We start from the raw sequence: 23,634 nt of genomic DNA, 5'->3' as shown, positions 1-23,634 counted from the left end.
GGTCCTCCAATCCCCCATTGGGCTAGACCGATAATGGTCACCATTGCACCCCTCCACTGGACCACTGCACCAGCAGAGGGGAGTGCCAAAATCTGGTATTGGAGGACGGGTAAGTAGTTCTCTATGGCGACTTATGGCTTGTGGGCCCATAGAGAGGGCTCTGTGTGCCAGCTGTGGCATGCGTGCCATAGGTTCGCCATCACTGGCCTAGATCTTTGGACGGGCGACTCAACAGCAGGGTCATTTTTCTTTCTGCTGTTCGAATAATGCCTGGTTCTTAGAACTGCAGAGCTGGGAGGGACCCTATGGATCATCCAGTCTAGCCCCTGTCAAGGAGGCACAGTTGCGGAACTGAACTCCCAATTTCTGGCTCCACACCTGAGTGGGTGGGTGGGGTGGGGGGTGGGGTCTCAGAGCATTGCCTGTTTGAAAACCAAGCTGTTTTACAACAAACCATAGAAGGAAAGCCAGAGGCGGGTCTAGGAGGAGGAAAGGAAGAAGAGCGGCTGTGAGCTGGACCGCCAAGAGCAACAGTGGGTGCCATACGAACCCCGAACTCCCCAAAAACTTCCCCCGGAGTCTCTGTCGCCCGCAATGATTCCGGATTTAAACGCAGTGCAGAATTCCAAGCAAAACCCAGTCCTTCTGATGCGCTCCCATGTAAGTCACGCACACAGGCGACCTTTTGGGCAATTTAATTCAGACACAAAATTTAAAAAGGAGAGGGTTGAGATTTTTTAAAAATAAAAATCATGGGAACGATTCTAGACCAAGGAAATAGGTGATCATCTATTCTACACCACGCGTAAATCCTGACAGAATGAAAAGCATATCGAATATTTGGGATTGAGATGCCGGAGTGATTTTAAAACGGAATTCTGCTGCCACCAAAGGAGGGTCCGTCCCAGAAAAATGCGGGAGAGGGAAGAGCCCGCAGCAGAACGTCTGCCTTTCACTTCCAGTGCAAGACATATAAAATATTTACGGCATTTAAAACATATATGACAATATTTAAGGTTTCGATTTCTGACGGCGATGCCAATGTGAGTTTAACAATCCCCATAAAAGGCAAATACTGTAGTACCAGCTTTTCGCTTTCACACACTCCCACCCATCCTTTGGGAGGAGGGAGCCACCCCCTCCTGCGCATGCGTTTCTCCGGCCTTCGCGCCGGTAACCCGTCTTTTGGCGCAGGCGCCGTAACTCTTCTCTCTCCTTCCTGTGGTAAGTCAAGGAGAGAAGATGGCGGCGTCCTCGGTCTGCCGGGCGTCAGTCTCTGCGGCCAGATGGGCCCTTCTGCGGGGGCCTCACGCTCCGGTAAGTGGACGGCTGGCCCGGCCCGCCCTTCGACAGGTAGGGGAGGGAGGACGGATGAGGCCTGTGGCGGAGTCCACAGGAAAGCGCACCTCTTTTCTCCTCCGCCAAGGTCACGTCAGGCAAGGCCCAGTCCAGCCCGACCCTCCGCGGGGTCAGAGGGGCCCTCAGAGAGGCCTCAGAGAGTGGTGGAAGCAGCAGCAGCAGCAGAAGGTACCCCTCGTCCTTCAGCCGTGGCCTTTTAGCACAACACTGGGGCCCTCCTGCGTTGGCTGTGCTTTTACTTCGGAGGATCACATAAAGGTGGCTTAGAAAGAAAAGTGCCTCTGAGCATCCGCAGAGTAGTTTTCATTAAATGTTCAGCAGCTGCTTTCTCTTCGCCCTTCCTTCACCTTGTTAGCTGTTAATAGATTAAGTGGAGAATATTGCATCAGAAATTATGTGTTGCTCTCATTTTGCTTGACATCTTTTTGAGGATATCGTCCTGAAGGTTTGAAAAGGTGTTAAGATTGCAATTTCATGAGACATGCCTCTACCAGTGTTTGTGATAGTACTCCAAAAAAAGACTGTGCTGCATCCAGGTACAGAAAGCGATAAAGCCACATAAATGTGTTACATTATAACCTGGGGAGTATTTTTTTCTGTTTGCTGCAGTATGAATTTGGGCATGTCAGGTGCATCAATTTAGAGGCAATCGGTTAAATATTTGTCAGTGAGTGTTTGAGTCCCAAAGTTTTAATCTGGTTTATTGTGTTTATCTCTACTAGCAAATGAGTTCCAGGCATAAGGTTATTAAAGAACTATGCAAGATCAGGTCTGTTCTCAAATTTGCCAGTTAGTTAGCTGTAGAGGCATACAAGCAGAACATAAATGCCATAGATTTCTCCATAGTTATCACCAATTTCTAGGTGGGCATATGTGTTTTAAATAAATGTGACAAGAAGAAATTTAACAGCACATCTTACCCAGTCTGGTGTAGTGGATAGAGTGACTGACTGGGACTGAGAAGCCTGGGTTCAAATCCCTACTCATCAATGGAAAATCACTGGTGGTGTAGAACTGGTAAAATCACTCCTTAAATACAGTATCTCGCTTACCTTGAAAGCTCTATTAGGATTGTTATAAGTTGGTACTTACTTGACAACACAGAACAACAACAATATCTTGTAACAAAAAGTAGAAACTTACAGTGTTACTGTTTCTTGCCTACTGTTAGAGGCATGGGAATACTACCAGAGAGAAAAGTTCCAAGTACAGTCGTGGAAACTGTTAATATTACTCTATATGAAAGATGCAGGAATCACATATACAATTCTGCCATCATATAGACAATTTTCAAACCCAATCGTACAGTATTTGCTTAGCATCCATTATGGCCTAATTGAAGAGTCTCGCACCTTGGCCCTTAGGGCTTCTTCTGATAAAATACTTTGCTCGGAGAGGTGTGCAGAAATCAGTGGTGACAAAATATGAGGAGTGCATAAGTAATAGCATGCTGAATTTTAATTTTTTTTCTTTCTGGCAATATTGTGTTTTTAAAATGGTTTTGAAATATCATCATTTAGTCGTTTAGTTGTGTCCGACTCTTCGTGACCCCATGGACCAGAGCATGCCAGGCCCTCCTGTCTTGCACTGCCTCCCAGAGTTGTGTCAAATTCATATTGGTTGCTTTGATGACACTGTCCAACCATCTCATCCTCTGTCATCCCCTTCTCCTCTTGCCTTCACACTTTCCTAACATCAAGGTCTTTTCCAAGGATTCTTCTCTTGTCATGAGATGGCCAAAGTATTGGAGCCTCAGCTTCAGGATCTGTCCTTCCAGTGAGCACTCAGGGTTGATTTCCTTTAGAATTGATAGGTTTGTTCTCCTTGTCGTCCAGGGAACTCTCAAGATCCTCCTCCAGCACCACAGTTCAAAAGCATCCATTCTTCGGCAGTCAGCTTTCTTTATGGTCCAGCTCTCACTTCCATACAACACTACAGGAAAAACCATAGCTTTGACTATTCGGACTTTTGTTGGCAAGGTGATGTCTCTACTTTTTAAGATGCTGTCAAGGTTTGTCATCGCTTTCCTCCCAAGAAGCAGGCGTCTTTTAATTTTGGGGCTGCTGTCTCCATCTGCAGTGGTCATGGAGCCCAAGAAAGTAAAATCTGTCACTCCTCCATATCTTCCCCTTCTATTTCCCAGGAGGTGATGGGACCAGTGGCCATGATCTTAGTTTTTTTTTATATATTGAGCTTCAGACTATTTTTTTTTTTTGCACTCTCCTCTTTCACCCTCATTACTAACTAAAGGCTGTCTGTAGTCCTTCAGATCAAATTTTCTGTCCTAAATGTACCATTGTGCACTGCAATCTCAATGTAGTTCTACTTCTACCTTTACTACTGCTTTGAGGATTTAATAGCCTGTCAGAGCTGGCTTTTGAGACATATGGGAAACTGCAACAGGAAAAAGGGATCATTTTGTACTGGATGTTTTTGGGTCACCAGCAGAAATGCAGCTTTGGATACTGTCTTTTTGGAAGATGTCTGTATTATTTAGCAGTCTGTGTTATGTTTGTTTCTGATTCACATTTAACTATGTTGTAGAGAATAAAACCCAAATGTAGTGTTTGTTTTTCTATGTGTGCTGTATGAATTAGCAGAGAAAGATCTTAGATTATGCATGAACATCAGGAAAATTAGATTCTAATTGCTTTATGAGAGTTCAGTGGTGCCCCGCATAGCGACGATAATCTGTTCCAGAAAAATCGTTGCTATGTGGAATCGTCGCTATATGTAACATAAAAGCCCATAGGAATGCATTAAAACACGTTTAATGCGTTCCTATGGGCAAAAAACTCACCGTTATGAGAAAATCCTCCATACAGCCGCCATTTTCGCTGCCCGGTAAGTGAGGAATGGGCGCGAAAATACAGCGGGTGGCCATTTTGGAACCGCCGATCAGCTGTTCTAAAAACATCGCTATGCAGAAATCAGTAAGCGAAACAGCTTACCGATCATCGCAAAGCGATGTTTTACCATTTAAAACATCGCAACATGATCGCTTTTGCGATCACAAAAACTTAATCGCTATGCGGATTCGTCGTTAAACGGGGTGCCCGTTATGTGGGGCACCACTGTATAGGTAATTGTCATCCATCATGTGATATCTGTTGTCCCATACATTTGGGGGCATCATATTTATTTAATGTGCAGTTATCACCAAGATATGATACTTTTGTGTTTATTACTACATGATTTTTAGAACTGCACTTCTCCATGTGTTTGTATTATTGTATAAATAGTGGTTTGACAGTAGACTTCTCTTTAGCCAGTCTTATGGAGTTTGGCAAGAAGAGGAAGTACTGCACCATATGCACATGTCCTCTACAACCTTCCTGAAACACAAGTGACTACTCTGGACAATGGCCTTCGTGTAGCCTCCGAACACTATGACCAGCCTACCTGTACAGTAAGTTTTTTTAAATTGAAGAGTAGTTGGCTTCTCTCTTGTCCCATTTGGGAACATATTCAGTAAATAACATATTCAGTAAATGAAAAACAGGAAAGAACATGCTCAAACATAGTTACAAAATTAAATGAGCAACAGATTGTACATTTTCCTCTTATTTAAATCTACCTGTACTGATTATTTCTCTCAGTCTAGGATTTTAAGTATAGAAATGGCAAAATATGCCCCTAGCGTAGCTGGGCAAAGCCTCATGTGAATGACTTTACATGTTAAAGTTCGCTCCAGATTTTCTGCAATGCACAAGGCTAGCTCAGTATACTGGTCAATGTAGAAAGAGTTCCCTCAACAACAAAGCACTGATCCAGGGCAGCTATAGACATAATGATAAAACACAGGAAGTCGGTGATGTGTTTTAAGTCAGCTTGAAATATGATTGAAAATTTATATAGAACTGCACAGATTCTGGTGTCTGTGCTGCAATAATCACTTTTCTGAGTATTTACTTATTTGATATCTGTACTACCTATCTGGCTACCAAAGACACTCTGGGTGGTTCACGACAGAAAAGTTACACAGCCACAAGTAGTAGCTGTAAGGACTGCAAGGGAAAATTACTTACTAAGATGCCCTCTTATAATGTACCGTTTCCCCAAAAATAAGACCTAACCTGAAAATAAGACCTATTATGATTTTTCAGGATGCTTGTAATATAAGCCCTACCCCCAAAATAACTCCCAGTAAAGTGAAAGCCCACCCTCCACCATTGTGCAGCATTGTGTAACAACCAGAAGATGGCACGACTGTATTTGAATAAATGTAGCTTGTTGTACATGAAAAAAAATCCCCTGAAAATAAGCCCTAATGCGTTTTTCTGGTGCAAAAATTAATATAAGGCCCTGTCTTATTTTGGACAAACACGCTACTTCTCATTCTAAGTGGATCCAGAAGAGGAGAAATATGGACACATTTGCTAAATTTGTAAATATCAGTCAGTTCAGTAGTTTGGAATTTTTTATGGAATCTTTTGTGGATTCCAGTAGTTGTTTCCTTGTCAGCACTTATGTGTGATTTCCGGGCATTTTAGATATTTCAAAGCAGTTTCCAGTGCGGACTGTCACCTTTAATTCTTTTATATTAAACCTCAGCAGTGAACAGTTGCAATGAACAGAAACATTGTGCTTTGCTAATGATAGTTGTGTGAAAACTCACTGTAACATGTGAGATACTTACAGATGTAGGGTCTTCAAAATGCAATTGCCATTCTCTGTAACATAAGCCTTTACTTTCAGTACAGTCTTTTAAAGCAGGTGTAATATTAATTATATTTAAAGAGTTATTGTTTTTGTCAGGTGGGAGTATGGATTGGAGTAGGAAGCCGCTATGAAACTGGAGATAAAAATGGAGTTGGCAACTTTGTAGAACATATGGCTTTCAAGGTGAGGTGACAAACTCTTATCTTTTTAGTATGATTTGCACAGCACCACTGTTTCCATATATTTTCCCAGTGCATCTTTAGAGACTTTGAATACTCATTTGCTTCAATTATCAGATTTTGAATACATTAAATATCATTAGTTGACTTTTTCCCCCATCTAATAGACAACTTGTGTGGGTCCGGGATTGAAATGAATTCTACATGTTGGTAGCAGATTTTTGACTTTTCTACATATAGCACAAATATATTTAAGATTGAAACAGAGTGATCCATTCACAGTCGCATTCTCTGTGGTAATACTTCCTTGCTATTCTGTTTAAGGAACAATAATTTATTGATAAATATAGCTTAAATAAATCCATTTGGATTTAATCAGAACTTTGGGTTTCTTCTCCACTGATAGGCAATTATTTAGTATGCAGTAAAAATAGGAGGCTGAAGATACCTGCTTTAAAATATTTGACTAAAATCTTGTTGACCACTTGTGCAATGGAGATTGCAGAGAGTGCCAGTTCAAATTTACAGGGCTTCTTCCTGCACATGGAGGTATTAAATGGATCCTCAAATGTGAAACTGCACAAGTGGAACAATTCAGTAGGATGTTGGCCTGTAAACATAAAACAGGCAAATGTTGCTAATAGGTTAAAAAGGAGATAATTACACAATTAGTAACATATATTACCAGCTTCTTACTGCATCCAGATAATACTGCATTTGGGATAGGAAGTCAAAGTACAGTTGTCCTTAACCAGTAGGACCTAAGTGAATAAAATATGGGCAATACCAATTAACAGGAAAGCAAAGAACTATGCAGACCTCATTGAATTCTACAATAAATGTTAAAGAAACTGAAATAAAAATTAATTCCTGATGTGTTCTGAATTTAAAAGTTAGTCTTCAAGGGAAAACAAATATGTTCATTTCATAAGAGTGGTGATTCTTTTTTAAAAAATTTATAAGTACTGGCCTATGTTTTCATATTTACTTCTACACAACTGGTAAGTCTGTAGTAATAGATGCAATTTTGAGCCTTAGGAGGACACAAGCCACCAACTGGGAAATGGTATGCCCTTAGCTGTTTGTTTCCTGATACACCCTTAGGGTACAAAGAAACGCCCTGGTCCTGAGTTTGAAAAGGAAGTGGAGAGCATTGGTGCACATCTCAATAGCTACACCTCTCGTGAGCAGACAGCCTACTACATGAAAGCTTTATCCAAAGATTTGCCAAAAGGTAATTTCATAGGGCTGCATTCTTTAGCATTTGTTTTTTTTTAATGTGTAGAGGAGTAATTTCCTTTCTGTGTTTTATTTTGTTTAATTCTCTGAAACGGCAAAAGGCCATATTTCAATAAAATGATGGCACAATTTAAGACAATGTTATCCAACAGATACCAGTTTTACATTTGGTTAGATTTTGGCATCCTGTGCTTTATATTTTTGAGAAAGCCATTTACCCAAGAATGGACAAGTGGTTATAACAGTAGTACAAGAAGCAATTATTTTTAGATGGCCAACATTGGCTAAAAATAAGCCCACTGGTGATCAAAAGATGTAAAATTGTGCTGTTCTTACAGATTTGAATTGGGTAGTTGAGCTTCTCTTTAAGCATGCTGGGAGCTGCTGTCTTTCCAGGAGACTTTACATTTTTACAGTAGTTGTGTTCCTTCTCTAGCAAAAATTGGCTTTGCAGCTTTCCTTATCATAAAGTACAAGTTTCAGAAAACTCTTTTAGAGGTTCTTCTAGGAAGTAGATTGATTTAAATGGATTTCTACTGAAGCAGTTGAAATGAAAGGCAAAAAAGGTGTGTAGAACTGGGAGATGTTAATAAAAGGATTTCAGTAATCAGACCTAATGGGATGTAATGAATGAAGGTGTATGGGAGGAGATGCAGAAGGAGTAAGAGTTTTGTATGTCATTGTGGTGATGATGAAACAAAAAAGGGGTTTGTTACAACATTGTGGTGCCACAAAAGCACTCTTCTTTGTCTAGTGGTATACTCCTTTTTCAACCAGGAAGGTATGTTTTCTTGTTGGGTTTAAGATACAAGAATACTCAGATAGCACTTTTTTTTAAAGCAATAGAGATTTTGGGTGATGTAATACAAAATTGGAACCTGGAAGACTCTCAGATTGAGAAGCAACGGAATGTCATCCTGCAGGAAATGGAAGACAATGATACCTGCTTGTCCAATGTTGTCTCGGATTACCTTCATGCTACAGCTTACCAGGGCACTCCTTTGGCCCAGACTCCTGAAGGAACGACTACAAATATAAAGTAAGAAGGCCAGACAAGTGTTTCTTGGGTGTGGAGAAATAATTTCCTCACCACACATAGGTTATATTTTACGGAGATGATAGTTTCAAAGAGAATTGGAGAAAAGGCTGTGTGAATCTGGTGTAATAATAGGTGTTGGTGTGGACCTAAGAAACATGGAAGCAACATTTGTGTTTCCATGGAAAATGTTGACCATTATTTACCTCTGCTGTTACAGGGTTCATTGTCAGTTGATAGACCTGAAATAGACAGCCTGCTTCCAAGCAATTGTTTCTGTAGAAAGGGCATTGACAAGGTGGTGTACTCTGTATTTTTTTTTTTAAAACTGATCCAAGAAAAATCTTCAATTTAAAAAACTTCCAGTTTATGAATGTGGAATATAGTGCTTCTGTACCCCTGATTCAGAAACCCAGGAAATGGCCTTGTATCGCTGCACAATATTGCATCCACATTGTCAGCAGGAAAAAAGATGTCAAGCTTTAAATAGCAAAGGGTGGCCTGAATGTTGACTACACCAATGGCCGCAGCCAAAACGGTCTACAGCATAACCCCCTTCTGTTCACTACTGTTCACTCTTGTTGAAAAATAGTCATGACAGTTGCTTTGTGTTTGCCTGAAGATTGGTTAACTAATGAAAAAAAGGAGTTGGCTTCTGGGATTTTCCCCCATTGTGGTGTCACTTTGTGAATGGCACAGAGCAAGAATATACTTTCTGCTACATCCATGCCAAATTTGGTCCATCTTTATTTTTTGTTTGGCTTATGGAATGCTGCTATCAGCACAATATATTGCTGCATCCTGTGCAGCAATAATATACATGCTTCTGCAGCAATAATGCACTGGTTTTTATACTAATATAGTTGTGATAAAATTGGCTTATGTCAGTAACGTAGGCTTATTTGCCATCAATTTTGTAGTCATCAGCTTAAGGGGTTTGTGAAAAGAAGAGGAACAATAATTTACTGTTTTTACTCCAGAGTAGAACAAAAAAACTTCATTTTTCAGTAGGAGAAAGCAGTCTTGGTGAATGATTAGAATAATATTGAATAGCTAAGCAATAGAAATGTGTGGAAGCTTGATGTTCTTTATTTCTTGCAATTTTTATTATTGATTGGTCAGTGTTCCTATTTTCAGATGAAGCACTGAGAATGAGGAACATTGCTGCATTGAACATTATTTGTCTAAGTCACTCAGTAGAAATCCGCACTGGTGTCTTTCATTTCTAAGCCCAGTACACATTCTCATGCTGATACAGTTGTGATTGAGATCGTAATTATATCTACTTACATCTGCCTCAGAACTGCTTGCTTTTAAAAAAAGGGATGAAACATCATATAAGGTTGATTTCAGCAAGCATCTATTAAAAGGGATTATGGCTAGGAACAAGAAGATAGTCAGTGTGTTGGACAGAATGAGGGACAGGACTCAGGAGACTTGGGTTAAAATCCCCACCTAACTATGAAAATTCACAGGAGGAGTGGTGGAACTGGTAAAACAGTCCTTAATTTTTTCATTATGTGCTTGATTGTTCCTTATAAAGTAGTGGAATGACCTCTGGTTGCTTCAGACTAGTCCAAAGTTATAAATAGCCAGCATCTAAAATACCTTTTATATATCCTCATGTACTGCTACATAAAGGGTGTAACTTTGAAAGCAAATTGCCTCAGATTAAGAAATCTCTGTAAACATCTGTTGCATACTGAGGCATTCCAGACAACACTCTCTACTTCTTTGGCATATTGCAGGGTGTAAGAAAAATGTTGTGTATTTTCCATAGGAATTTGACTCGTGCAGATCTAACAGAATTCATTGAAAATCATTACAAGGCCCCTCGTATGGTTCTGGCAGCTGCTGGAGGTTAGTACTAATTTAATTATAATAGCTGGCCTTTAGATTGAGCTAATAAATCCCCTTAATGGATTGCTGCCTTGTCATGGTGAAGGGGCTTGATTAATTCAGAGAAGCTATGGGCTATGCTGTGCAGGGACACTCAAGATGGACAGGTCATAGTGGAGAGTTCTGACTAAACGCGATCCACCTGGAACAGGAACTGGCAAGCCACTAGAGTATCTTTGCCAAGAAAACTCCATGAACAGAAACAAAAGGCTAAAAGATATGACACTAGAAGAGGAGCTCCTCAGGTCGGAAGGCGGCCAACATGCTACTGAGGAAGAGCGGAGGACAAGTACAAGTAGCTCCAGAGCTGATGAAGTGGATGGGCCAAAGCCGAAAGGACGCTCAGCTGTGGACGTGCCTGGAAGTGAAAAGAAAGTCCGATGCTGGAAAGAAAAATACTGCATAGGAACCTGGAATGTAAGATCTATGAACCTTGGGAAGCTGGAGGTGGTCAAACAGGAGATGGCAAGAATAAACATCGACATTCTGGGCATCAGTGAACTAAAACGGATGGGAATGGGTGATTTCAACTCAGATGATTATCATGTCTACTATTGTGGGCAAGAATCCCGTAGAAGGAATGGAGTAGCCCTCATAGTCAACAAAAGAGTGGGAAAAGCCGTAATGGGATATAATCTCAAAAATGATAGAATGATGTCAATACGTATCCAAGGCAGACCTTTCAACATCACAATAATCCAAGTTTATGCACCAACCTCCATTGCTGAGGAGACTGAAATTGAACAATTTTATGAAGATTTACAACACCTTCTAGAACTGACACCGAAGAAGGATTTTCTTCTCATTCTGGGGGACTAGAATGCTAAGGTAGGGAGTCAAGAGATAAAAAGAACAACAGGGAAGTTTGGCCTTGGAGTTCAAAACGAAGCAGGGCAAAGGCTAATAGAGTTTTGTGAAGAGAACAAGCTGGTCATCACAAACACCCTTTTCCAACAACACAAGAGGCGACTCTACACATGGAAATCACCAGATGGGCAACATCGAAATCAGATTGACTATATTCTCTGCAGCCAAAGATGGAGAAGCTCTATACAGTCAGCAAAAACAAGACCTGGAGCTGATTGTGGCTCTGATCATCAGCTTCTCATAGCAAAATTCAAGCTTAAACTGAAGAGAATAGGAAAAACCACTGGGCCACTCAGGTATAATCTAAACCAAATCCCTTACGAATACACAGTAGAAGTGAAGAACAGATTTAAGGAACTCGATTTGGTGGACAGAGTGCCTGAAGAACTTTGGATAGAGGCTCGTAACATTGTACAGGAGGCAGCAACAAAAACCATCCCAAAGAAAAGGAAATGTAAGAAAGCAAAGTGGCTGTCCAACGAGGCCTTACAAATAGCAGAAAAGAGAAGGGAAACAAAATGCAGGGGAGATAGGGAAAGTTACAGAAAATTGAATGCAGACTTCCAAAGAATACCAAGGAGAGACAAGAGGGCCTTCTTAAATGAACAATGCAAAGAAATAGAGGAAAATAACAGAAAAGGAAAAACCAGAGATATGTTCAGGAAAATTGGAGATATTAGAGGAAAATTTTGTGCAAAGATGGACATGATAAAAGACAAAAATGGAAGGGACCTCACAGAAGCAGAAGACATCAAGAAGAGGTGGCAAGAATACACAGAGGAATTATATCAGAAAGTTTTGGATATCCCGGACAACCCAGACAATATAGTTGCTGACCTAGAGCCAGACATCCTGGAGAGTGAGGTCAAGTGGGCCTTAGAAAGCCTGGCTAACAACAAGGCCAGTGGAGGTGATGGCATTCCAGTTGAACTATTTAAAATCTTAAAGGATGATGCTGTTAAGGTGCTACATTCAATATGCCAACAAGTTTGGAAAACTCAACAGTGGCCAGAGGACTGGAAAAGATCAGTCTACATCCCAATACCAAAGAAGGGCAGTGCCAAAGAATGCTCCAACTACCGGACAATTGCACTCATCTCACACGCCAGCAAGGTTATGCTCAAAATCATACAAGGTAGGCTTCAGCAGTATGTGGACCGAGAACTCCCAGAAGTACAAGCGGGATTCTGAAGGGGCAGAGGAACTCGAGACCAAATTGCCAACATGCGCTGGATTATGGAGAAAGCCAGAGAGTTCCAGAAAAACATCTACTTCTGCTTCATTGACTATGCAAAAGCCTTTAACTGTGTGGACCACAGCAAACTATGGCAAGTCCTAAAAGAAATGGGCGTGCCTGACCACCTTATCCATCTCCTGAGAAACCTATATGTGGGACAGGAAGCAACAATTAGAACTGGATATGGAACAACGGATTGGTTCAAAATTGGGAAAGGAGTACGACAAGGCTGTATATTGTCACCCTGCTTATTTAACTTATATGCAGAATACATCATGCGGAAGGCTGGACTGGAGGAATCCCAAACTGGAATTAAGATTGCCAGAAGAAATATCAACAACCTCAGATATGCAGATGATACCACTCTGATGGGAGAAAGTGAGGAGGAATTAAAGAACTTCGTAATGAGGGTGAAAGAGGAGAGTATAAAAAATGGTCTGAAACTCAACATCAAAAAAACTAAGATCATGGCCACCGGTCCCATCACCTCCTGGCAAATAGAAGATATGGAAGCAGTGATTTTAGTTTCTTGGGCTCCATGATCACTGCTGATGGTGACAGCAGTCATGAAATTAAAAGACGCCTGCTTCTTGGGAGGAAAGTGATGAGAAACCTAGACAGCATCTTAAAAAGCAGAGACATCACCTTGCAGACAAAGGTCTGGATAGTCAAAGCTATGGTTTTTCCAGTAGCGATGTAGGGAAGTGAGAGCTGGACCATAAAGAAGGCCGACGGCCAAACAATTGTTGCTTTTGAGCTGTGGTGCTGGAGGAGACTCTTGAGAGTCCCCGGGACTGCAAAGAGAACAATCCTATCCATTTTGAAGGAAATCAACCCTGAGTGCTCACTGGAAGGACAGATCCTGAAGCTGAGGATCCAATACTTTGGCCATCTGATGAGAAGAGAAGACTCCCTGGAAAAGACCCCGATGTTGAAGGCGAGAGGAGAAGGGGACAACAGAAGACGACAGAGGATGAGATGGTTGGACAGTGTCATCAAAGCGACCAACATGAATTTGACCCAACTCCGAGAGGCAGTGGAAGACAGGATGGCCTGGCGTGCTCTGGTCCATGGGGTCATGAAGAGTTGGACACAACTTAATGACTAAACAACAACAATAAATCCCATTAAGGGAATATGATTTTAACATAGTTACTGAAGCTGCTGAAAATTTATTTTTAAAGTTCTCTTCTTAGAAGTCATCTTTTGATTGCTGTTAGCCTTTTTGTTCTTTTTGCTAGGTGTTGATCATAAACAACTTGTGGACCTTGCTAAGCAGCACTTCGGCAGTGTTCCTTATGAATACAAGGAAATTTCACCCCCTCTTCTTTCACCTTGCCGCTTCACTGGGAGTGAGGTAGAGTCTTCATTACTTAGCACCTTAATCAAATGGAATGTGAATGTTGGAAAGAGCTATATGGAGTGCCCAATTGAGTATTTTTTAAAACTAGTCAAATGGCCTCTTGATAGTTTAGTCTTGAATTCTCCTTTTAGCCATTTTTCCAAAACTCTGTTTGAACAAAGTATTTTAAGAAGCTAGTGGGTGATAATTTGAAACCAACAATATATAATATTGAAGCCTAGGTTAAGGTTAGAAACAGACTAGAGGCTGTGTGTACAGGCTGTCTCCTACTCCTTTCTCTGGGTTAAATTCCCATCTTTTCCATCCTGTATCATTAATAAGTGGTATGAGAAAGGATGGTGCACACAATTTCACCTGAACCTTGAATTCATGTTTGTTACCCTAAAATTGTTTATTAAGATGTAGAATGAAAATGCTTTAAATACTTTTAAAAATGTGAACATAGGCTTGGCTTCGCTCTAATAAACAAAAAGAAATATCTTTGCCTTTTTACAGAACAGATTCAACTGTACATTTTGATCTCCTTTTCTATCTGTAATGTATTTTAGATCGAAGACAGAGATGATGCTTTTCCATTAGCTCATGTTGCTGTTGCAGTGGAGGGACCAGGCTGGGAAAATCCAGATATTTTTCCTCTCCTAGTAGCTAGCGCACTCGTTGGGAACTATGATCATACTTGTAGTAACAAGGTAAGACACTAAGACAAGAATGTATGTTTCTCTTTATCTTCTGTTTTGTGTTGAGATAAGCAGGTTTGGAGAAGGGGCAAGACTGCATGTTTTCATTTCAGGTCCCATGGGATGAAATGAAAACATTGTGTAGAATGTAGCTACCCGATAATGTTGCTGTGTTTACTGATTGTAGAAGTGTACTACCATTCCTGATGTCCTGAATGAAAAGATTATGATTGAGGCTTTTTAGCCTGTCATTATATGTGTGTACTTTGGCAGATGCAGAACATTTTAACTTCCCATGACAACTATCTGATATTTTCATGCACCTGAGAATATGAGAACCAGAAGCACAGAATGCATGTTTTATTTTGATCAAGAGCATAAATGTAGTTTTGTTGAGAGTATAGTGTACTCCTTGATGCCTTATGGTAGTTGCCAAAGAGATCTCGTAAAGAGGCATCTCCAAGTTTAGCTTTTGTGATCTTTATATAAAGGGTAGTAATGGACAATAATGCTGGAGTAGAACTGGGATTCTGCTGGTTTACTATGCTCCCTGCAAGCCATCACTCTCCTTTCCGGAGCTGGCAGGCTTTGCCTTGGCGGTGCAGCTGAGGCCCCTCAGACTTGTTGATCTTGGTGACTTCAACATCCATGATGAGGCTGAGGTTATCAGACCGGATCTTGAATTCTTGGAAACTATGGCTTCCTTGGACATGTCCCAATTTGTCAATGGCCCCACCCATATGACAGGTAATATACTGGACCTGGAGAGAGTGACCCAAGAGTGACCGACCTTGTGTCAGTCCCTCTGTCATGGTCAGATCACCACCTGATCAAATGCAGCCTCTTGGCGACACTACCCCCTCGTGGGGAGATGAGACCCATTAAGAAGGTCTGCCATGCAGGGTACAGTAGTGCACCGCTTGACAACGACCCCACTTGAAGACAAAATCGCTTGACGACAATTTTTTGCGATCGCTATAGCGATCGCAATACGATGGTTCCTATGTTTTGTTTTTGTTTTTGTTTTTTGCTTTATGTCGATTAGGTGCCTGCTTCGCGAACCGTTTGTTCGCAAAATGATTTTTTTCCGGCTCCGCAAAATGGCTTTCCTTTGCAAAATGGCTTCCCTCCCTTCGTAAAATGAATGGGCCTAATGAGTGTCTCCTTGAGGGCAAGGGGGACCTTGCCCTCCTGAAGAGACCCATTAATTATTGCAGTGGCCCATTCAGTTGTTACAGGCCTGGCTGCTTTGATTAGCCAGGGCGGGCAAGGGTCAAGAGAAGAAGTGGTGGCCCGACAGCGATCAAGCGCCTTGTCCACCACATCTGGTGTCACAGGCTGAAAGGAGTGCTGGACATCTCTGCTCGATCCATTGTATTTTAAAAAAGGAGAAAGGTCACGGCGGATGGCCTCCACCTTTGATTTAAAAAACACTGCAAATTGGTCAGGTGAGATGCTAGCGGGATGATATATTGTAAACTAGTGATTCTGCCATCTTGACTGGTTTTTGTTGTGGCTTATTTTTAAGTCCATAATGTTTATAAGTAATTTATAATGTTAAGTATTTTTCTTAATTTTGACATATTTTGATTTGTTGATGTCATTTATTACCTTATTTTCTATTGTGAACAGACCAGAGTGCCCTTGGTAGCCAGATGGGTGGTATAGAAATCAAATAAATAATAATAACAACAAACCTTGGAGAACTGCTACCAATCATTGTAGTTTGTAATGGGATAAATGGTTTAATATTCATAAAATATTGTACTGTCTTGTAGCCAGTCTTCTCTTTCTATTAGCGATGCTGCCAGTTTTCAACATAGCAGCTGTAGCCTGTGGCAAAGATTTGGCCTTCCCACATGCCAGCTCTGAGCTGCTCTCTAATTGCATGTCTTCCCCATTATAGATATTTCACTTAGATTTCCAAGTTATCAATAGAGCTGTTCTGTTCCAGAATCAATGTATGTGCCTTTTATCTATATTTCCTTTGGATAATTATTTGTATGTTTTCTGTTTCATGTTTGACTTTTTTTATAAATTTAAGCTTAGTACTGTGGATAACTGAATCACCCTCACATCTTAGAATTATCAATTTACAGCATCAGTCCAATATGATGGCCGTAATTGGTGCACAAAAAAAGTTATTTCAACTTTTCCAGTCCTTCAACACATGCTACACAGACACAAGTCTCTTTGGTTTCTATTTTGTTACTGATGGGATGCATATTGATGACACAATGTATTTTGCCCAGGCTCAATGGTGAGTATGATTTCATTCAGTTTGCTCTGCTCCAACAAAGCTGCAATATGCATGGCTTAGCTTTGCAGATGCTAAGTACATACAGAGGGAACTTATAATATGCATCACAGCATGCTGTTTGTAATATTTTTATTTTCCTGAGACTCTCTAGGGCCTGTAGCCAGTAAAATGGCCATTAACATTTGATTAGAGCAGGGGTGGGCAATTAATTTCTGTGTGGGGGGGGCACATGAAAAATCTGAACTGTGTTCAGGGGCCGAACCAACTTTACTTAAAAATAAAATGAAACTGTGATATTATGATTGTTTTTATTTTAAACTTGTTAATCTTCACAAATACTAAAGAGGTCTTTTGTGGTATCTGGCCAGACTGGAGTGACGACCGGCGGGCCGGACAGCAGTGGCTCACGGGCTGCACTTTGCCCAGGTTTAGATTAGAGGCTTCTGTTGACTTTGAGTGTAAACTGAACAAAGGAACTTTTCTTGGTGCTCTTTTTATCTCAGTTGCTCTCCTTTATCATCTTGGAATTCCGACAGAAAATAATTTTCCATTTTTGTTTACATATTCTAGTTTTAAAAGTTTGTACCATATTGTTATGTTCAGATGCATAAGGAAATTCTTAAAATCATGTTGAGATTCACTTGGTAGATATGCTTGTAATAGAACAATTAATAACTTATTATCCTCCTATAAGAACAAATACAATTTGTATTTCAGTACTCTAAATTTGAGGGCTCTAGCTCCATGAAAGCTGAGTGAATCAGAGCTTGTTTTATCGCAGGAGCTTCCTAGAATGTTTCTTTCTTTTGGCTCACTGATCGGAGAGAGAGAGAGATAAACAAAATAGCAGGATAGATGGAGAACCTCTGTGAAGCTAATTAGTGCTGGATGTTCCCCTCTGCTCTGTCAAAAGAGTAAACATGCACTCTTTGCCATAGACTGCTGAGAATATTGTTGAAAATGAGTGCAGGTGGGGTGGAATCCTCCAGCCTTGTTGCTGACAGGATTTCTGCACTAGATTCAAATTGCTTGTATTGCCCAGACTATAGCAGAGCGTATAGGAGATGCTTCTTGTGAATCCGCTTTCAGCTGTAGTAGCATCTCAGGCAAAAAGAGTGGCCTTTTAGGCCAGATGGGCGGGGTAAAAATTAAATAAATAAATAAATAAATAAATAAATACGAAGACAAAAATGTTAAGGCACCTTAAAGACTAACTGCTATGTTTTAACATGAGCTTTCATGGCCTTCCTCGGACATAAGAGTGGGACAACATGGCAAATATACTAGAGATAGTATTCACATTCAAATACAGTGGTGCCTCGCATAGCGATCACTCCGTTTTATGATGAAATCGCTTTGCAATGGACTTTTTGCCATCGCAAGAGCGATCGCATTGCGATGGCCCCTATGGGGAAAATTCGCTTTGTGATGATCGCGGGGAAGCGATCATCGCAAATGCCCCATTTTCGCACAGCTGATTGGCGGGGCCTTGGCAATCATTGCAGAGGCCCCGCTGATCAGCTGTGCGAAAACGGGGCGTTTGCGATGATCGCTTCTGCACAATCTTCGCAGAGGCCCCGCCGATCAGCTATGCAAAAATGGGGCGTTTGCGATGATCGCGCGGAAGCGATCATCGCAAACCCCCCGTTTTCGCACAGCTGATCGGCGGTTCCAAAATGGCTGCCGGAAAAACAAAATGGCGACCGCTGTTTTGCCTCGCTTTAAAGGCACCAAAAATGGCCGCCCCTATGGAGGATCTTCGCATAAGATCAGTTTTTAAGCCCATAGGAATGCATTAAACACGTTTTAATGTGTTTCTATGAGCTTTAAAAAATCGCTTAGCAACTAAATCCCTTAACGATGTTTTTCCTGGAACGGATTAACATCGCTAAGCGAGGCACCACTGTACAAATATCCCCCCACAGATGCAGATAATGAGGGCCCTGCCCCCTGGAGCCAGTCTGACCACTCAGCATTCCGGCACTGCTGTGAGCTCTGCACTCTGTTCCTATCACTCCAGAGCTCACAGTGGATTAGCCACTCTTCAGCCTGGCAGAGAGGCTCGTCATCTTCTGCCAGGAGTGACTAATCCATTGCGAGAACCGGAGCGATCGGAACAGAGCCTGGAGCTCACAGGAGCGGTGGAATGGTGAGTGGTCAGCTTGGCCCCAGGGGGCCAGACCCTCGTTATCTGCACCTATGGGGGATATGCATATTCGAACACAATTTCTATGTGACCCTAAAACAAAGCGACTATTTTTTTACTGGGCACAAAATGTTGATAGCTTGGCATTTCATACCTGGCAATAACATTTAAGATCTCTGGTGGTATTTACTTCACCTCCTGGGAAATATTGTTCTGTGATTAAGTGCACCTGAATTCATTATAGGCTTTAACTCAAAATATGCCTGCTGACTGGCAACCATGGTAAAGTTTTAATGTTGAGAGTATTTAAAAATAAAAGTGACATTTGCCATTTAAAAGTGGATTGTGTTTTATTAACTCTTCCTCCCTTCTATTCCTTGAGCAGGATGAAACTCTGTACCAGTGTAGTTGAGAGTGATGTGACAAGAGCCAAAAATACTGTTCGAAACGCTTTCGCAGCTCAACTGGATGGTGTGTCTCTTTAAGATAAGCAACTCCCAGTTTAATCTTCTAAGCATATTTTTATGTTTTGCACTCTGTGAAAAGTGACTCAGTGTAATGTTTCTAGGGATTCCTGATTTCTCCTTCAATGAAAGCCTTGCTGCATAGTATACATAAATTCAAATGGCTTATCTGTGCTGCCCTGTTTCCCGAAAATAACACCTAACCTAAAAATAAGACTTAGTATGATTTTTCAGGATGCTCGTAATATAAGCCCTACCCCCAAAATAAGCCCAATTGAAGTGAAACCTCCCCTTCACCATTGTGTAGCAACCAGAAGAAGATGACATGACTGTATTTGAATAAATGTAGATGGTTGTACACGAGAGGGGAAAAAATCCCCTGAAAATAAGCCCTAATGTGTTTTTGGAGCAAAAATTAATATAAGACCCTGTCCTGTTTTTGGGGAAACACAGTAATGGCTCACTACTTTTCAAAGCATTATGTGCAGGCTGTTAGACCAGAAAAAGATTAATGTTTGTGCACTCATTTTCAATTCCATTGTAAGCATCCTTCAGTCTTGAGTGACTATGATAACATGCTCTGAATAGAGGTCTTTGAACAGCGTCTAGTGTGGCTCAGAAGTGAAATAGTAATAGTTTAATTATAGATGTATTACAGAACAGTTGGAAGTTTCTGAGAGTGACAATCCCTTCCACACTGAAGACAAATACAATCTGCCCCTGTCCAGCTCCCTGATTTTGCTGTTTTCAGGACTGCCTCTTTGCCTCGACCTGCTGGACAAGTGTCTCTTCTAAATGGGAGAGGCTGTGCTGCACCCCCTGCCTCCTTGCTGAACACTCAGATGTCAAAGTTTCCCATCTGTTGAGGTCAATTCCTAAGGCCTTCAGATCCCGCTTGCAGACAGCCTTGTATCGCAGCTGTGGTCTCCCTCCGGGCCGCTTCCCCTGCACTAATTCTCCATAAAGGAGATCTTTTGGAATCTGACCATCAGCCATTCTCACAACACACTCAATTCCACACGCACACACACACACACACACACACAAATACTTTTAAATCTAACACCCTATATACATAGTGGTTCTTTAGTGAGCAGAACCTTTTGGTTCCATATTATCTCCCCGTATATATTGTCTTCCCTTTTCCTCCATCCGTATCCTTATGCAGTGCAGAAGTTAAGATATGTGCCTTCCTAGGTGTCACTTACTGTTTCTATGCTGGAAAATAAATGCAGCTACAGACAGATGAAATCCATGGTTCCAAGATAAGACTAGACTTTAGGTGATGCACAGATTCACTGAAGAGGTATTCTCTTATAAAAAAGAAAAGATAGCGTGTGCCATCTTCAATTCTTACAAGTACTGATACTAAAATTGCTTTTGAAAACATCCTGTTTCATTAATCAGCAGTGCTTTTTACTTTTAAAATCAGTTTTTCTATCTGATTATTCAAACCTATTGCTATACGTGCATATAGCATTCTTGCCAATTTTGTTTAAATTGTATAAAATAATAAATGAATGAATATATATCATCTAGGGAGCAACCTACTTTTCCTGTAAAATAAGGATATCTTTAAATTGTTTAAATTGTGTAGACACAGCCCTACACAGTTGACTCACCCACATAAAAATGAGAGTTGTGTTCCCTTAGTAGCTTGCATTTCAAAGGTTATGTACCATTATAATAAACAAATTGCCATTTGTTGTTCTTGAAAGGTACAGTATATAGAAAATGTTGCTCTTGAAAAGTATATAGAAAAGCAGCAAAAGGGCTTCTGTACAATTGTGTTTCACAAAACTACAACTAAGTCTCCAGAAAGCAACTTACATTATCAGTTTCTTCTTTCAACTCTGCTTGTTTATAACTAATATTTTTCAGGCACCACTAATATATGTGAGACTATTGGAAGGCATATTTTGACTTACGGGCGCCGGATACCCCTGGCAGAATGGGATGCCAGAATTTCTGTAAGTGATATTGATCTGTGGGAGAAAAATTAAACTTACTAACATACTGGCATTGCTAGCACTTAAGACGTTTACTAACAGCTATGATTATGTAAATGTACTACTATAACTAAAACTAGGAAAACAAGTCATCCCATCACCAGATTGTGAAATTATTCTCTACACACAGTTCTAATTTAGAGGCCGCCATTTTCTGCAAATTAAGAGCTGTCATCATAAGATGCAGAAACTCTTCAGAGAAAATGGTCTATTCCATCAGGTATTATACATGTGTCTTCTGAACTATGTGAATGCCTGCTGGGCAGTAGCAGAAAAAAAAATAAATGTATTCTTCCTCCTTCCCTCCTTTTTTTTCTTTGAGGGTTAATGCTGTCCTTTTGTCTGACATTTGTTTTAGGAAGTAGATGCCAAACAGGTGCAAGAGGTCTGTAATAAGTACGTGTATGATAAATGCCCAGCTGTTGTGGGAGTTGGTAAGTGGTGGTCACTTAGAGGGTTCAGAAGCAATGGGGTAGATGATGTTTGCTGTAGATCTGCTTTAATTTCTTTGAGATTTCACACACCTACCTGTCTATTCTGGCTTTTCTTAGCTATGTGTGAGCTGCTTCATACCAGCTGCACCAGCGTAGTCATTAACTTGTTGCTAGTCAGAGTCCAGTCTGAACACTGAGGGAGTCAGAAAGCTGCAGGCCAGTTTTCACCCATTCCTATTCCAGTAGAGCTACGGCTGAAACAAAGTTGGGTCATAGCAATGTTTGTGAAATGTTCATTTTGGGTCATGTTTGCATGACATTAGCAGGTAAGCTGGCTTTGTGCAGCCACACTGCTGCCATTTTTTTTTTTTTTTGACTTATATACCGCCCCATAGCGCTACAAGCACTCTCCGGGCGGTTTACAATTTTAATTATACAGGCTACACATTGCCCCCCCAGCAAGCTGGGTACTCATTTTACCGACCTCGAAAGGATGGAAGGCTGAGTCAACCTTGAGCCGGCTACCTGGGATTTGAACCCCAGGTCGTGAGCACAGTTTTAGCTGCAATACAGCGTTTTAACCACTTCGCCAAGAAAATATTCCTCTTAGAAAACTTGTCTGAACACCATGATTACTTAAAGTAGCATGTGATTCCCCTTTCACATAATTGTAATCATTAATAATCCTGCTGAGCTTCCAAAGTAAAATTCTTTGAAAGGAAGTCAACAAAATCCATGAAAACCCTTGTATGAAACCTTTCAGACTTGGATTTTGTCCTGTGATTGATTTATACTTTGTGGATTGGAGCTGATGGGAAAGCTAGAATAGAGATGTGTTATTACTGTCACTCTTAAGAACATTTATAGTAGCTTGGTAAGATTTATTTCTAGTTTTTCTTTTATTGTATCATAATAGTTTTATTATAGATGTATAACAGAACGGTTGGAAGTTTCTTTGCAGTGTTTCTAATGACCAATTAATTGTCTTCTCTCAAAGGTCCTATTGAACAGCTGCCAGACTACAACCGTATCCGCAGCGCTATGTACTGGCTCCGTCTCTAGCGTGTTTTAATGCAGAGCAGAAGTGGGGCAACGGGACATTCTTTAACATCTGTTCTGGTGAATTTATTGTGTGTCAGAGATGTTGGGTCCCATAATTGCTGTACATTTTTCTGTACGCTTATGTAAAGTGATGTTTCCAAGAGAACAAAATAAATTTAAATTAAAACAGACACGGCATCTATTTTAAATTAAAACAGACACAGCTCAACAGTTTAGGGTTAGATGGCAGTGAAGATGAGTCATAGAAGCTGAGGGCATCTTTGATATATTTCCAAATAGGCCATTTTAAAAAACTTTAAGTATTTGTTGTGTTGCTTTTGCCTGAATTGTGAGCCTCTTGGTGAATTCTGAGCACTTAATTTGACCGTCTTCAGCTTCTAGTTCAGTGTTGCCAGAATCTTATTAGCAGTCATGGAGTGTAATTGCTCTGTGAGCAATCTCTCGCTTTTACTTGTTACAAGCCCAGAGACTGCCCCATTAGAAACAGAGTTTACAATGTATGCTGGTGGTAGTGGATGTCTCCTTCTGCAGTTGGCAGTGTACATGCAGTGAACTGTTGTGCATGCAGAAAAAAGAGTTTTTTGGTGGGGGAAAGCTGAAGAATGCAGGAGTAGGTTTTTCTCATTTGCTTTGGCAGGTGGTTTTGATCTTTCATTTTTCTGTATCAGATTGAAAGCAGGAGATGTTCCTTTTTTCTATAGGGGAAAGCAGTGTATACTTTCCTACTTTCTGTGCTCCTAA

General features: G+C 40.8%; 1 protein-coding gene across 1 annotated transcript; it reads left to right on the top strand.

The window, feature by feature from the left end:
• The first annotated feature begins 1,153 nt into the window (after positions 1-1,153).
• Positions 1,154-23,063, top strand: UQCRC1 (ubiquinol-cytochrome c reductase core protein 1). Its single transcript, XM_020798068.3, has 13 exons — positions 1,154-1,317; positions 4,628-4,768; positions 6,118-6,204; positions 7,305-7,434; positions 8,280-8,478; positions 10,256-10,335; positions 13,720-13,835; positions 14,390-14,530; positions 16,618-16,778; positions 19,310-19,395; positions 21,270-21,358; positions 21,756-21,831; positions 22,829-23,063. The coding sequence occupies exons 1-13, from the start codon at positions 1,243-1,245 to the stop codon at positions 22,891-22,893; spliced, it is 1,446 nt and encodes a 481-aa protein (XP_020653727.3). The 5' UTR covers positions 1,154-1,242; the 3' UTR covers positions 22,894-23,063.
• Positions 23,064-23,634: the final 571 nt, after the last annotated feature.

The sequence above is a fragment of the Pogona vitticeps genome, chromosome 2, assembly GCF_051106095.1.
Source record: "Pogona vitticeps strain Pit_001003342236 chromosome 2, PviZW2.1, whole genome shotgun sequence".
NCBI lineage: Eukaryota > Metazoa > Chordata > Lepidosauria > Squamata > Agamidae > Pogona > Pogona vitticeps.
This window is presented reverse-complemented; position numbering and strand designations above follow the sequence as displayed.

Excerpts from the sequence above, each read along its gene's own strand:
- UQCRC1 (XM_020798068.3), top strand. The coding sequence starts at position 1,243 with ATGGCGGCGTCCTCGGTCTGCCGGGCGTCAGTCTCTGCGGCCAGATGG. Across the intron at positions 1,318-4,627 it reads TGCGGGGGCCTCACGCTCCG|CCAGTCTTATGGAGTTTGGC; the intron begins GTAAGTGGACGG and ends ACTTCTCTTTAG. Across the intron at positions 6,205-7,304 it reads TAGAACATATGGCTTTCAAG|GGTACAAAGAAACGCCCTGG; the intron begins GTGAGGTGACAA and ends ATACACCCTTAG.